The 15735-nt window shown below is 41.5% G+C and overlaps 1 protein-coding gene across 1 annotated transcript; it reads right to left on the reverse strand.

Moving 5' to 3' along the window:
* Positions 1-5199: 5199 nt before the first annotated feature.
* On the reverse strand, positions 5200-6144 carry LOC131931159 (mucin-2-like). The gene has a single exon (XM_059287863.1). The coding sequence runs from the start codon at positions 6142-6144 to the stop codon at positions 5200-5202; it is 945 nt and encodes a 314-aa protein (XP_059143846.1).
* Between the last annotated feature and the right edge of the window lie 9591 nt (positions 6145-15735).

The raw sequence follows: 15735 nt of genomic DNA on the forward strand, positions 1-15735 counted from the left end.
TTTTGGGAGATGACATGATTGGCAGTTGACTATCGGATATCGCTTTATCTTATTTTTTTTTAATTTTTTTTTTTTACATAACATTTTATTTTACAAATTAAGAAGTATGATTCACTTTTTGGTGAGCCTTAAAATGAGTGCTGTGAGTTCATCTTCATTAAAAGTGATTTGAGCAGTGACAGTATTAGATTTCTCTTTGGCTGCATCTCTAGGGTGTTCCTCATTTGCTGTTAGCTTTTGCTCAGCAGGAGTCTCAGCCGACTTTTTTCTTCTTTTTCTCCTCTTTTTGCTCTGTAGCGTTCTCTCTGGACTTTTAATGGTACTTGTCCCAGGCTGGGGGCCTAGCACTTTCCTTTCTCCTGCTTCTGGCTGCAAGCTAGGGCTTCCTGAAAGATATAAATGGTTTCAGGTACCAATATATGGTGTGCTACTGCCAGGTTAAACGCTGCTCCCACTCCATGACGAGCATCATGCCTTGTTGGATAAATCTGCCGACTGATAGCTTCCTCTATCAAAGACCACTTCTGTACATAACCATCTCGAATCTGCAGGGCTGCTGCTGCTGAGGCCAGTTGACGCAAAACTTGATCCTCTTCATATGTTCCAACATGATTGCCCATTCTGAACCCCAGCAGCAGCACCTAGCAGTTCACCAAACCACTTGAATGATGATGCCCGTCAGGAGGTGGACAGCTTAACTTTGGATGGACGAGGCAATCAGTTAATGATGTTAATCCCTTGCTTTTTTGCCCTTGGCTGCTGGTTGCATAAACCGCTGGCTCAAATACTGCAGAGCAAAAGATTTCTAAAACATTCTCAACTCCAATGATAGGCGAAATTCCGTCCACATAATCTAAGATGACATAGTTAAATGTCTAAAGTGCTCATCGTCTAAATTCGGAGTTTCAAAAATTAACACTGAAGGTGTTGTAAAACAATTTTCATTTTTCAAACTGATAGTAATAATTGTCGGCATGTTCATTAAACAAAAATTTTAAATAATATCATCTTTAACAAAAATTCTAATTATGTCTGAAAATTATTTACATTTAGTCCTTAGGCACTTATTAATTCCCTTGATAAATTAAGAAAACACAATTACTTCCCTTTAAAAACATTACATAGTAGGGAAAAGAAGTTATTTATTTATACCCTTATGGTCAAACCACCTATGGTTAAAGCCCCACTGTTGTCTATCCCCTTGTGATCAAACCCAATCTATGGTCAAAGCACCTATGGTCAAACCTCCCTATGGCCAAAGCACTTAGGATTACAAAAAAAGGGTACCTTTTGTACCAGCACACAACACACACACACACACACACAATCAGGGGACAATACGCTGGGGTATACTCAGTTCTTGCATTAATATCTCTTCAAGAATCAGTTTGTCAAACCTAGCAGATATTTTACCTTTTATTAGTAGTATTTTCATTTGAGTATTCTTCAGGTGCGTACCGATCCACCATTCAGTTTAATATGTTTGAATAATGATTTTTCTGTACTCACATTATGTTCTACTGGGTTTGTGTGAATATTCACTTTGGCCATTGTGAGAATCCTTTCCACTTGGGGGGGGGGGGGGGATCCTTTTGACCAACAACCCTGGCTACTGGTCAGCATAAAGACTAGTATTATCCTCTCAAAGGGGTCAGTCTCTTTGAACACCTCACCTACTGTCCATCCCTACTGTGTACCCTGTAATTATGGTGTGAATAGATAATAGTCAGATTCTGACCCAACATACCTCCCCATACCTAAAGCAAATTGGGCTTTGCCCTATTTGCCTAAAACTAAATACTAAACTTCTATTTTAAATTTGCCTTCGCACAGCAGATATATAAATACAATTAAACTGTGCATACAGATATTACAATAGACATAATGATGCATATATATATATATATGAAAAAAAAATAAAAAAAAACTAGCAAAACATTCCTCTCGATTGTTGGAGTACCTGGTCTCACGCAATAGCAACTTCCTGCTGAGATATTTGACGGGCCGTAGCACCCCCTCTTTAGCCTGCAGTAGCAATGCGCCTATGCCGCGTGCTGAGGCGCTCGTCCTTAGTATGAATGGTTGGTTAATGTAAGGCAGAACAAGGACAGGCTCTGAGTTTAAGTGCTCCTGTATCAGCCCAAGAGACCTGTTGCACTCCTATGTCCAAACAGCTCTCTCTGGTTTATTCCCCGCAGAAAGGTCACTCAACACTTCCCTAAGATTACTAAAGTTGGGGATAAATTTGGAGTAATAGATAGCTAACAAGGCCTACAAGTTGTTTCACTTGTTTCTTTGTCCTTGGGATGGCAATGTTAAATTTTTATTTATCTTACTTCTCTGAGGTGCAGTTACTCCATTTCCCACCATCAGACCAAGGTAGCTTATCTGTTCAAATCCTAGTTCTAGTCTTGACGGTTTAACAGTTCATCCCGCTTCGCTTTTAACCTACTAAATACTGCCTCTAAGCTTTTAACGTGTTCTCCCAGCTGTCACTATAAATGCATATGTCGTCAAAGAATGAGACTACGTTCCTTAAACCTTCTAGAACTAAATGCATCAACCTGGCGAAGCTTGCAGGGCGGTAGACAGACCCAAAGGGAGATAATTAAAATGACAAAGTCATTGTTTAGTGTAGAGAATGCTGTAATCTTCTTGCTTATATCGTTCATGGGTATTTGCCAGTAGCCTTTGGTGAGGTCTAATTTGGTAAACTATTTAGCACTATTCATCTTGGCAAATAACTTCTATTGGTCTGGGATAGGCTCAGCATCATATATGGTGACAGCGTTCAGCCTGCGGTAGTCAACACAAAAATTGTGCCGACCCATCCTTCTTTTTGACTAAAACTACTGGGGCGCTATAGTCTGAGTTTGACTTTTCTATAATCCCTAACCTTTCCATTTCTTCAATTTCTACTCCGAATGGGTTTAACGTCACTTAATTAAATGTTGTGTTCAAATAAGTTTGTTCTACCCGGTATGTTACTGAAAATATCTTTGTACTCATGGATCAAACTATGTAGATCTGCGCGTTGTGACTCTGAGAGTTTGTCGTTCATTTGAATGGTGGTCAAACTGACCCCATGGTACCAAACAGGTAATTTTTTCTAAGGCACCAGAGCAAGGTTAAGAAGCGCCACTAACCTTTTGAACTTGGCAGAAAGGGGCATTATACCACGTGTTGTAATTTTCAAATCTGTATAGTGACTCTATTTCTTCTGTCTTGATATTGTGTGCTTGGGTGATAGCTGTTTTTAATGTGTGTAAGTTGACCTCGTACGCTTTGTCCGATGTGATGTTGATTTTGAGTGTAAGAGGAAATGGGGTTTACGTTGTGAATTAGGTGTCTGATGTGTTTGTCTTTGTGGTGCGTGCTTTGTATGTTAAGGGTTATTAGTGTGATTTGGGTACTTACGTTATTTGTTGCATTGTTTGTTTCTTTTAAGTCTGGCTCGCCCTAGTTTGCTTGGGGATGCGCGGAGGAGGTGTGTTTTTTTTCTCTTTTACTGGATAGTTTTACTCTGCCTTTGTAGAGAGGGTCTTCTAGGGGTGGGACCAAGGGACTCCGGATCGATTGGGTTTCTTTGATGTGCTCTGTGTTTTCTTTTTGTTTGTATTTCTTTTTCTTTTCGGTCAGTTCTTTTTTGGATACAATTGTTGTCCATGATTGGTCGGTTTCGGTGTCTTCTCTGGGATCACTGGGGTCTGGCTCGCTGTCTGGGTTGCTGTCTGAGTCGTTGTCTGAAGTTTCGGTTCTTGTAGGCTCGATGACTAGATGATGGTTGCCATCCTCGTCCACTTGAATGTTATCTCGATTGCGTACAAATGGGCTTTTGCAAGCCGAGGGTCCGTGAAGAGTGGTATTACACAGTCTGCAGACCGTTTTCCTTCCGTCTAGTTGAAGTAGTAGTTGGTGTGTTTCCCCACCGATTTCCACATCCAGATAGTGGGGGAGATCTGCCAGAGGAGCGTTGGGGAGGAAATCGATGGCCCACTTGTCACCTTTCCCCATTCGGAGAGTTGTGACGTTCGTGTCAGCTACGGCCAGTGTTCTCACGATCTGGTTGATTGTGTTTTCGGTGATTGTAGGGGGCACCCATTTTAGATGGCCCCTTTGTCCGTTCTTTTCTGCGTGGAGTAGGAGTAGGCTTTTGCAATATTTGGAATGTTCGAGGAGCTCGTACATATGTAATGAATTGTAGAGCTCCTCGGACTTGAGGGTGATATACCACTCAGTGGGCTTTCCTAAATTGTAAACGTTGACAAACAGGCTTCTGCTAATGTTAAGCTCATACGAGATCAAATCCTCCAGGATGATTTCGTCGATTTTACGTTCTGTCTTCCCTCTTAGAATTGCTTTGAGGGTAGTCCGGGTGGCTCCTCCCCAAGTCTCTCGACCCAGGGGGAACATCCAAAGGCGCAACCCCTTTATTGATGTTGATAATATCTGCGTAAGTCATTCTTTTGGGAGATGACATGATTGGCAGTTGACTATCGGATATCGCTTTATCTTATTTTTTTTTAATTTTTTTTTTTTACATAACATTTTATTTTACAAATTAAGAAGTATGATTCACTTTTTGGTGAGCCTTAAAATGAGTGCTGTGAGTTCATCTTCATTAAAAGTGATTTGAGCAGTGACAGTATTAGATTTCTCTTTGGCTGCATCTCTAGGGTGTTCCTCATTTGCTGTTAGCTTTTGCTCAGCAGGAGTCTCAGCCGACTTTTTTCTTCTTTTTCTCCTCTTTTTGCTCTGTAGCGTTCTCTCTGGACTTTTAATGGTACTTGTCCCAGGCTGGGGGCCTAGCACTTTCCTTTCTCCTGCTTCTGGCTGCAAGCTAGGGCTTCCTGCTTCTGGCTGCAAGCTAGGGCTTCCTGTTTTTTCTTTATCCATAAGCATTTTTATCACTTCCTCCTGTTGACATATTTTTTCCATCAACTTTTTAAAGTTTAACTCCATTGATTGAGAACTCTGGTCCTGTGGAGGCACAACCTGGGGAGCTGCAGCCTGGGGATCCTCTAACTGTGGAACCTGGGATTGTGAATCCTCTAAATGCTGGGGGGCTATAGGTTGATAATCCATTTTATCGCTTGATCTTAGCCAAATGGCAGTGAAGCGATCTGTTTAAATACTTTTTTTTTTTTTTTTACAATTACAATTTATTGAGAAGTTAAAAAGATAACATTAAAATTTGCATCACTCTTGCATAAGCTCGGAGATGAAAGATGAGGTTTCTTCCTGAATAAAATATAGGAACATCACCTGGTCTCTATTAGCTTGGATGGTCTGGTCTATCAGGGCAAAAATGGCTGACATCAGATTACCTGTATTGTTCAAGCATTGAAGCATTGATAATCTTCGATGGAAAAGCAGTACAAACTGATGCATCTCAACGTCCTCTGACTCGTATCCCTTGACGGTTTCAAATACATGCCCGAGAAGAAATCTATGCTGGGACCGTGTCAGGGTGATAGCAGACAAGGGTGTGCCAGCAGGCACGTCAGTAGCAGTTGGCAAGGGTGTGCCAGCAGGCACGTCAGTAGCAGTTGGCATGGGTGTGCCAGCAGGCACGTCAGTAGCAGTTGGCATGGGTGTGCCAGCAGACACGTCAGTAGTAGTTGACACGGGTGTGCCAGCAGACACGTCAGTAGCAGTTGGCATGGGTGTGCCAGCAGGCACGGGCACGGCAGTAGCAGTTGACATGGGTGTGCCAGCAGGCACGTCAGTAGCAGTTGGCATGGGTGTGCCAGCAGACACGTCAGTAGTAGTTGACACGGGTGTGCCAGCAGACACGTCAGTAGCAGTTGGCATGGGTGTGCCAGCAGGCACGGGCACGGCAGTAGCAGTTGACATGGGTGTGCCAGCAGGCACGTCAGTAGCAGTTGACATGGGTGTGCCAGCAGGCACGTCAGTAGCAGTTGACATGGGTGTGCCAGCAGACACGTCAGTAGTAGTTGACATGGGTGTGCCAGCAGACACGTCAGTAGTAGTTGACATGGGTGTGCCAGCAGGCACGTCAGTAGCAGTTGACATGGGTGTGCCAGCAGGCACGTCAGTAGCAGTTGACATGGGTGTGCCAGCAGACACGTCAGTAGCAGTTGACATGGGTGTGCCAGCAGGCACGTCAGTAGCAGTTGACATGGGTGTGCCAGCAGGCACGTCAGTAGCAGTTGGCACGGGTTGCCAGCAGACACGTCAGTAGCAGTTGGCACGGGTGTGCCAGCAGGCACGTCAGTAGCAGTTGGCACGGGTGTGCCAGCAGGCACGTCAGTAGCAGTTGGCACGGGTGTGCCAGCAGGCACAGGCACTGCAGTAGCAGTTGGCATGGGTGTGCCAGCAGGCACGGGCACGGCAGTAGCAGTTGGCATGGGTGTGCCAGCAGGCACGGGCACGGCAGTAGCAGTTGGCACGGGTGTGCCAGCAGGCACGGGCACGGCAGTAGCAGTTGGCATGGGTGTGCCAGTAGACAAGGATGTGCCAGCAGTGCTGGGTCTATCTGGATCCACACTTGATCCATCCAGCTTTATTTTCTTTGCGTCCAGATTTTTTTCTGCAAAGTGCTGGGCTGACCCTCTGAAAAGTTCTTCCCGTCGTAATTTTGTCCCACATAACTGGAAAAAAATGTTTAGTGACTTAAGCATTTTGGTAAAAATGTTTCTATTTAACACAGAATGACAAAATTTAAAACAGGTCATTTTCAGTAGTCAACTTTATTTTTTTTTGTCTAAACAACTATGCATCGAATTTAACAGTTAAATATCAATTTGGTTATGTTTAAGATATATAATTCATCAAATACATGCCTAGATACGTTTAGAGGCATTATTTTATTTTATTTTTAATATTAAATCTACTAAAAATAGGACAGATGAGTCTAAAATTTCGAGATAGAAACTATTATTTTTTATCTTTCAAAAGCGCCATTGAAATTAGAAGACCGGAAAAGGATGTTGAAATACTGCAGAGCAAAAGATTTCTAACACATTCTGTCAACTTCATTAAATTTCTCTTGAGCTATTATCTCTCCTGTTTCTAGCTCCATACTGAGGAGTGGTTTCTGGGCCCCGAAGGGCAAGTTTAAATCCAATGAACACAGTGAGAAAACACAGAACACAAATATCACAACTTTTGACTGTTACAGTTTTTATGAAATGACAGTTCTGATTGAATCCCAAATGAACTATCAGTTTGTTCTAGCCATTGCGGTATCTAAACTTCCCGTATTATTAAATTTGCCCTGGTCTCTTTCTTATTGGCCTCCATCACGCCGGTTGTCATTTCTCCGTTTTTTGTGTGGAGGCTGATGTCCATCTTGATCGTTATCGTCACTGGTACTCGATCCACTCGAGGGTCTGGTACAACTTGAGTTGGACTAAAAAAAATGAGAAGCTTCTATGTGCACCTAAGGTTATGTTGATGCCCTGGGGCGGCAGTGTGACTGAAGAAGATGCCGAACCGTTTCTTTCAGCTCCAAACGTGAGTGATGATGGCACAGGTCTAGCTACTGTTGTAGTGGCTGTTGTCGTGCTTGAGTTGGCCATGGTTGTCACTGTTGGGGCTGGTGGATTCATCATGCTTGCTGTAGTAGTAGTTGTTGATGTTTTTTTTAATGCTTTTTTTTAATATGTTTAATAGATTTCCTTTCACACAGTTCACTCCATTTCAGCCAGGAGCTTGCTGTGTGGATAGGTTGCATGTTAAAATATACATGTAATACATAGTATTGCATACAATTTTTCATCATATTCTAATTAAGCTTCGTAACAATCTTTTATATTTTTCTGTGGTGGCTTGTTCTTTCTTCCCGGAACTGTTGTCCATTCTTCTTCTGTGGTTGGGGCTACGACTGTGGCTGGTTCTTGGGCTGGCTCAATTTCTGTGGCGTCGTCTGACAAGTATTCACTGTCGTCTATAAGTTGATCATTATTGAAGTAGTTACCATCGTTGTCTACTGATATATTGTCCCTTTCCCTTACATACGAACTTTGGCAGGCGGCCAATCCGTGTTTGGTCGTGCCACACAGGGGGCATATAGATCTTCTACCGTTAAGTTGTGTAAGTTTCCCCACCGATCTCAAGATCAATGTAATGGGGTAAATCCTTCAAAGGAGCGTTTGGGCACAAATCGACTGCCCACTTATCACTCTTCCCAATTTTAAGAGTTCAAACTATTGTCTGGTTCTGATATTTCAATCATAATTTTATTGATCATGTTCTGGCTAATGGTACCCATTTTAGGTGACCCCTCTGATCATTCTTGTCCACATGCAGCAGCAAAATGCTGCTACAATAATCCGAATGTTCACATATCACTGCCAAATATAGAGAGTTGTAAATTTCATCTGATTTGAGAGAGATAAACCATTTGCTTGGTTTCCCCAAGTTGTAGACATTAAGAATTTGAGAACGATTTACGTTCAGTTCACAAGTAAATAGGTCCTCTAATATGAATTCTGCATTTCGACGTTCTTTTTTTCCTTAATCTTTGTGGTGCGTGCTTTGTTTGTTAAGGGTTATTATTGTGATTTTGGTACTTACGTTATTTGTTACATTGTTTCTTTTAGTTCTGGCTCGCCTTAGTTTGCTTGGGAATGCGCAGAGGGGGGGGGGGGGGGAGGTGTTTTTTTTCCTTTTGCTAATAACTTTACACTTCCTTTGTAGAGAGGGTCTTCTAGGTGTGGGACCGAGGGACTTCGGATTGGTTGAGTTTCTTTGATGTGCTCTGTACTTTCGTTTTGCTTGTATTTCTTTTTCTTTTCGGTTAGTTCTTTTTTTGATACTATTGTTGTCCAAGGTGAGTTGGTTTCGATGTCTTATCTGGGATCTCTGGGGTCTGGCTTGATGTCTTGGTTGCTGCTTGCGGTGTCATCTGATGTATCGGGTCTTGTTGGTTCGATTCTTGGGTAGTGGTTGCCATCATCGTTGACTTGAATACCAACGCGCTCCCGCACAAACTGGCTTTTACAAGCCGAGGGTCCATGCAGGGTGGTGTTGCACAATCTACAAACTGTCTTTCGGCCAATCAGCTGTAGTAATAGTTGGTGTGTTTCGCCGCCGATGTCAACTTCTAAGTAGTGGGGGAGATCTTCTAAATGGGCGTTTGGGTAGAAGTCAATGGCCTACTTGTCTCCTTTCCCCATTCTGAGGGTTGTGACGTTCGTGTCTACTACTGCCAGTGTTCTCACGATCTGGTTGATTGTATTTTCTGTAATTATAGGAGGCACCCATTTTAGATAGCCCCTTTGACAGTTTTTTTCTGTGTGGAGTAGGAGCAGGCTCTTACAATAATCTGAATGTTCGAGGAGCTCGTACATATGTAATGAATTGTAGAGCTCCTCGGACTTGAGGGTGATATACCACTCAGTGGGCTTTCCTAAATTGTATACATCGGTAAACAGGCTTCTGCTAATGTTGAGCTCTTACGATATCAGGTCCTCAAGGATGATTTCATCGATTTTCCGCTCTGTTTTCCCTCTCAGAATAGCTGTAAGAGTATTTTTAGGGTGCCGACCTGGAGCGACCCCAGGGATTGATATTTTTTTAACAAGTTTTTCTCTAGTCAAGTCAGGATTACTCACGTGTTGAGTAGGGGATGTATGCACATCCGATTGTTTCTGATTGGTTTTCTTGTCAGCCATCTGCCATGCCGACTGGATGAGTTTTTCAGCTTCTGTAGTATCCGTAGCGGAATGAATCATAAAGGGTCTAACAGTTGAAATACTTTTTTTTTTTTAAATAATTTTATTTTCTATAAAACAAAATACAACATATTTATAGTGACATTGTTTACATAAATTTTGAATGAATAAGTACATATGTTAATTATGTACAGGGCGAAGGTGGAAATACAACATTTTTACAGTTCGCTGATTTGCGTTTCTTTAGTTATATACAACAAGCGAAAAAAAAAAAAGATATACAATTTATTTATAGTGACTTCTTTAACTTTTCTTTTAGTAAATAAATAAATGATTCATATGTGTGGGGGGAAAAAAAAGTACATATATAACACTCTGGTGTATGTAGTTAGGTGGACTTGTGGTCGTTATACTTATTTGCACCCAGATTTGAACTTGAGACTTACGGGTTAGCAGTCCAGTTCTCTACCACTGGACCACTCTTTCTCCATACTACGAAGGTGAGAAAGGAATAATTGTCGTAGGGACAGTTGTCTAGCGGGGTAAAGATTTGAAGAGGGGTGGGTGTGTTAAGCTTGATTTTCCATATGGGATGGGTGGATGGAAGGGGGGGGGGGGGGGAGGTCATGAACTATTGCCTGTGTAAGTAAACAAAACTATGTTGTATGTGTGGATGAGGTGTCTAATGTACTTTTCCTTGTTGTGTGTGCCATGTATGTTTAGTGTAAGTAATGTTATTGCTTCCAAGGGTTGAGTTTGGCCTCGGATGTCTCACCTGTTTTGGTTTGTTTGTGGTTGTCAGGGCTGTTGGCTTCTTCATTACTCCGTTTTGTTGAGGATCTTTCTTGGTAGGTGAATCTTTTGTGTCCGTGGTCGCTTTGGTTTTGTTTTCTTTCGCTGTGGAAGCGTATTTCCTGAGTCGTCGCTGGCCTGGTTGTTTCTCTTCTTTGACGTTTATTTTCTTTCTTTTTCTTTTTCTTGCTGATTGCTTGCTCCCACGGTTCGTCTGCTGCTTGGCTGTCTTCCTTGGGTGTTTTCTCTTCTTCTTCATCTGAGGTCTCTGTGTTGTCCTCGTCCTCGTCTTCTTCACTAGTGTAACTTTCTTCTGTTCTGTATTCTTCAATTTCAACGTACCGTCCCTTACCGTCGATCTCAATATTATCACGTTCTTTTACGAATTGACTTCTGCAAGCCGCGGGCCCGTGTTTTGTTGTGCCGCAGAGAGGGCAAATTGTTCTTCGTCCGTTTAGTTGTAGAAGTAAAGTGTGGCTTTCGCCACCCATTTCTACCTCTAAAAAGTGGGGGAGGGCTTCGGCTTTTGTAATTGGTTGGAAATCGACCATCCAGCAGTCACTTTTTCCTACCCTGGTGGCAGTTATCGGCTCGTCTGCTGCACTCACTGTCTTGAGAATATCAGTGACTATTTTTGCCGTATAGGTGGGTGGCACCCATTTTAATGGGCCTCTTAGTCCTTTTTTTTCTACGTGTAAGAGTAGGATGCTGGTGCATAGGCTGGTGTTATGTGCAATTTCTCGCAGATGCAACAATTTGTGTAGTAGGTCTGATTTTAGAGTTGTGAACCATTCTGTAGGTTTCCCTAGATTATAGACATTGACCACCTGGTCTGCTTGTAGCTTTAGTTCTGTGCACAACACCTCTTCAATTAGCATTTCGTCTATTCTAACATTCTTTTTACCCTTTTTTTTTTTAATAATTAAGGTATATTTTAATAGATTTTTATTTTAAACTACAACCTTCGAAATAGAGGGCTGTTCAATATCTGGTTCAATAGACACTACATCGACATCTTGGTTGTCAATGGATGGTGTTATTCTTGTTGCCTTTTGTAGATGGTCATCAACACGATTCTGATTCTGGTTGTTAACCTGCTTTCTGCCTCCTCTGCCTCGTCGTTGACAGAATCTCCTTCTTTTCATGAGTTCTTCAACAATGTTGTTCGTAGCTACACTGTTGTCTGCTGCCTTTCTATTTGTCATTTCTTTTTTTACATTTCCCCACTTGTCTGACAGCTTTTCTTTGAGCTCTTTTATTTTGTCATCTTTTCCTTTTAAAAACAGATATGTGCTTAGCCTTTCCGCTTTGGTACTACAATTTCCCATTATAGGGCCTATTCACTAAGACTTGTCTTCTGCCAGGCTTTTTTTTACTCTTTTTACCCTTGATTACAGTTGAAATACTGCAGAGCAAAAGATTTATAAAACATTCTCAACTCCAATGATAGGCGAATTTCCGTCCACATAATCTAAGATGACATAGTTAAAAGCCCCACTGTTGTCAAACCCCTTATGATCAAACCCAATCTATGGTCAAAGCCCCGCTTTGGGCAAACTATGGTCAAACCACCTAATGTTAAAGCTCCGCTGTGGTCAAAGCACCTATGATCAAACCTCCCTATGGTCAAAGCACTTAGGATCACAAAAAAGGGTACCTTTTGTACCAGCACACAACACACACACAATCAGGGGACAATACAAGTAAGGGACATAACAGATGACACACGATTGGAGATGTTAGTTATCATTCGGCAATCTGTAATGTCTTTTTAAGTTGATGATCTTAATTAAATATATTTGATTTTTTTTTTTTTACAAAGCTCAGACATTCGCCTTTCATTTTCGCCACCATTTGGACTACATATTGCTGGAAAAGTCATCTTCCCCCGAGTATGTTCTTTAAATTCATGTTCGTGATTCATTATGCGGTAAGAATGGTACCGCATAGCTGTTGGCTTCTTTTTCTTTATTAGATCTAATTGACCCATCTTCACCGCATGGAAAAACAAATTACGAACTGCAAATATGAGCTGTGTGTGATTCGAATATTATTTGAATGCTGTCACTTCTTTCTATGCTACATGCCGTTACTTAATTGTTCATTTCTAAGAGAACTACCACCTCATTGACGGTCTGCACATAATACCTCCTTTCATATCCCAAGGATGTCCTGTCTGTTGGGGTCAATAACAATCCCAGCTTCAAGGATATCTTAAAGTTGCTCTTTTGCTAGCGTTAGAGACCTTATGTACGGGTTATATGTTCTAATAACGCCCTCTAACAACTCTAATACCACATTGAATCCCCCTGTTTTCTAATATGACCATTCTAAGTTGGGCGCTGTTTTGTTGGTCTTATATAAAATGTAAATTTTGAGAAACTACTTGTTTATGAGGTTCTGGAATTAGGGAACCTATAAAATGGTGAATTTGTCCATGGTTGGTAGATGGGTTCCAACGATGCTTCTGAGAGAATATTTCTTTGGCACCAAATGACGTAATCTGGAACAGGCAGTTATGTTTTTCCTAAACTCCCTGGCTTCAGGCTGGTTAATGCTTAACAGACGCTGAAGCTCATGTGGTAGTGGAGGCAGATTGGCCATATTGACTTTCCCGCCCATACAACTTCAGTTGTCAGTGTCTCCATTGGAAGTATATGCACGACAGTGGGCACGAATCTTATCCATATGCTCAACATCGACAGACACAGGACCATGTTTGCGTGCTGTTTTTGGAGTGGATGCGAGATGAGGACTGGTCGACACTTGAATACGGTAGACAATAACACGAGGTCCGTGTACGATTTAAACTTCTTTAATTTATTACTGAATGAACATCAAGAACTTAAGCTGCCTATGAGAGAATAGACCCCCAAACTTTCCTAGCACCACCTTTTATACCCTACCTAACCTCTAAGTTTCCTGCGCTATATGTCACTTCCCTCTCAATATAAAGAGGTACCTTTCGTTCGAGCATACAACATACACACAATCAGCAAAGAAAAACAGGTTCAAATATGTTCTCTCTGTTCTATAGCCGTAATGTTCTAAAGCTAATTGCACAGTTGCTGTGGTATTTCAGCTCCATCTGGATTTGTAAGTAAAGTTTTGACTATGTTTATGTCAGCCTCTTGTGACAGATCATATAATCTGGATATTGGGACTTTGGCCAGGATAGGGTTTAAAGCCACTACTTTTTCTGTTATTACTTGTCTCAACAAATCTATCAGCAATCTATCGGCTAAATCTTGAGGGCAATATTTAATTATATTTTTGACCATTGTCATATCCTTAACTTCATCCAGGTTCAATCCTATAAATATGTCTATTGCAGCAACCAATTGTTCCATTACCACCGGCGTTAGGCTTGTACTGTTGTCACATAAGACAGACAAGATTGTAGGAATGCACAGAGACAGATTTTTTACTGACAGTTTTAATTCCCTGTCTTCAGTATTAATCAAATTAAATAGACCTCCTGTCGTTGAGTTGTAGTAACAGGGTGTAGGTTTCCCCACCGATTTCTAGGTCAATGTAATGGGGTAGTCCTTTAGGGGAGCGTTAGGACAGAAATCGACCCACTTATCACTTATGCCAATTTTAAGAGTTGACACAATTGTGTCTGGTTCTGATATTTCAATCATAATTTTGTTGATCATATTCTGGACAATTGTAGGGGGTACCCATTTTAGGTGACCCCTCTGGCCATTTTTATCCACATGCAACAGCAACATGCTACTACAATAATCTGAATGTTCACATATCACTGCCAGATGTAGAGAGTTGTAGATTTCATCAGATTTTAGTGAGATAACCCATTCGCTTGGTTTCCCTAAGTTGTAGACATTAATAATTTGTGAACGGTTTATGTTCAATTCGCAAGTAAACAGATCCTCTAAGATAAATTCACATAGTCGACGTTCTTTTTTTCCTTTAATCAACACACGTAACGTGTTTTTGGGATGCCGCCCAGGTGCGGTCCCCGTAAGGGTGATTTTTTTAGTGTACTTACAGGTACAGTTCTCACCTTGTAACACATCTCCGGTTTTTCTCCCACTTTGAAGAACATTTACAGTTTCATTTGAATATGTATCTGTTGCGGGTGTTGGCACAGGCCAGCTGGTGGTTTGCGTGGTGTCCGTATTATCCACAGGACAGAGCGAAGGCCAGCTTGGTTTTTTTTGAAAGTCTTGCCTGTCTGGTTTCGGCCATCATATATATATATTTTATTTTTACTTTGTATATATTTTTTAAAATCCAATCCATCCCATTCATCCCCAAACGCAGGACTATCGATCCGTTCATTCACTTATAATCTCACTTTCGATCGTCATTTTCCTAAAGTGTTCATGGTTTATGGAAGTCAGATCCGTACAATCTGCACATATAAGGAGATGGTCCTGTAACTCCGCTAATTCATTGTCCTGACTGGCGCCTTCGTATCGTGTGGCTGGAATTCCAGATTGGGGCGTCAATCTGTAGTTCCTTTTTTTGTCATCATAAAGGATAGTGTTTAGCAAACTGTATTGTGGCTTTTCAGAAAATATCTTCAACAATTTCTTGGTCTTGTCAACAACTGATGTTTTGTCCAAAACAAACGAAATCTCAAAATAGGGGTTGTCCAACAGGTAAATGTCTTGCAAAACCCCCATGATGTAGGAGTATGATGTGTCTGACCATATGGCAATGTTGTAGATGGGATAGACTTTTTTTTCAAAATCTAATTTATTTTATTAAAAACATGCAATGTTAATATTAGAAGTGGATAGACAGCCAATAAATAATCAATCTTTGTAAATGTGAACAAATTTGTCAGCAGTTCTTTAAAGGCATTGTATAAATGACCGGAGTTGTGTTCCTCTGTGAGTGGTTGCACAAGTGTGTCACTTTCAAGTCGTTCTGATGTGGTATTGAATACTCCAACAGAAGCATAGAAGAGATATTGATGCTCTATGTGTTGTAGTGTTGCATGTTTTTGTTTGTCATTCAAGCAAAAACCAGAAAAGCATGTTTTGTTGTCGCCACAATCTGTTCCCCTGAGGGCCCTGATGTGTAGGCATAAGGCTGAAGATGGGTCATGACAATATAATGTGTTGCATACTGTTGCAATACCTCTGGCAAGGAAACTCTTGCACTGGGAGGAAGCTACGCCAAAGGCTAACTGGCATTGCGCATCAGGTTAGTAAATTTCTCCCAACAGTTTCGTATGAACAGTTTGGGGGGGGGGGGGGGGGGGGGGGGGGAGATAATCTCTCAGTGAAACATTTCCTGCTCTCATTAAGGTGTAAGTTTATGCCAATGT

This window comes from Physella acuta, unplaced genomic scaffold (assembly GCF_028476545.2).
Source record: "Physella acuta isolate Inbredline_101_S28 unplaced genomic scaffold, ASM2847654v3 ptg001903l, whole genome shotgun sequence".
In the NCBI taxonomy this organism is placed as follows: domain Eukaryota; kingdom Metazoa; phylum Mollusca; class Gastropoda; family Physidae; genus Physella; species Physella acuta.

Excerpts from the sequence above, each read along its gene's own strand:
- LOC131931159 (XM_059287863.1), bottom strand. The coding sequence starts at position 6,144 with ATGTCAACTGCTACTGACGTGCCTGCTGGCACACCCATGTCAACTGCT.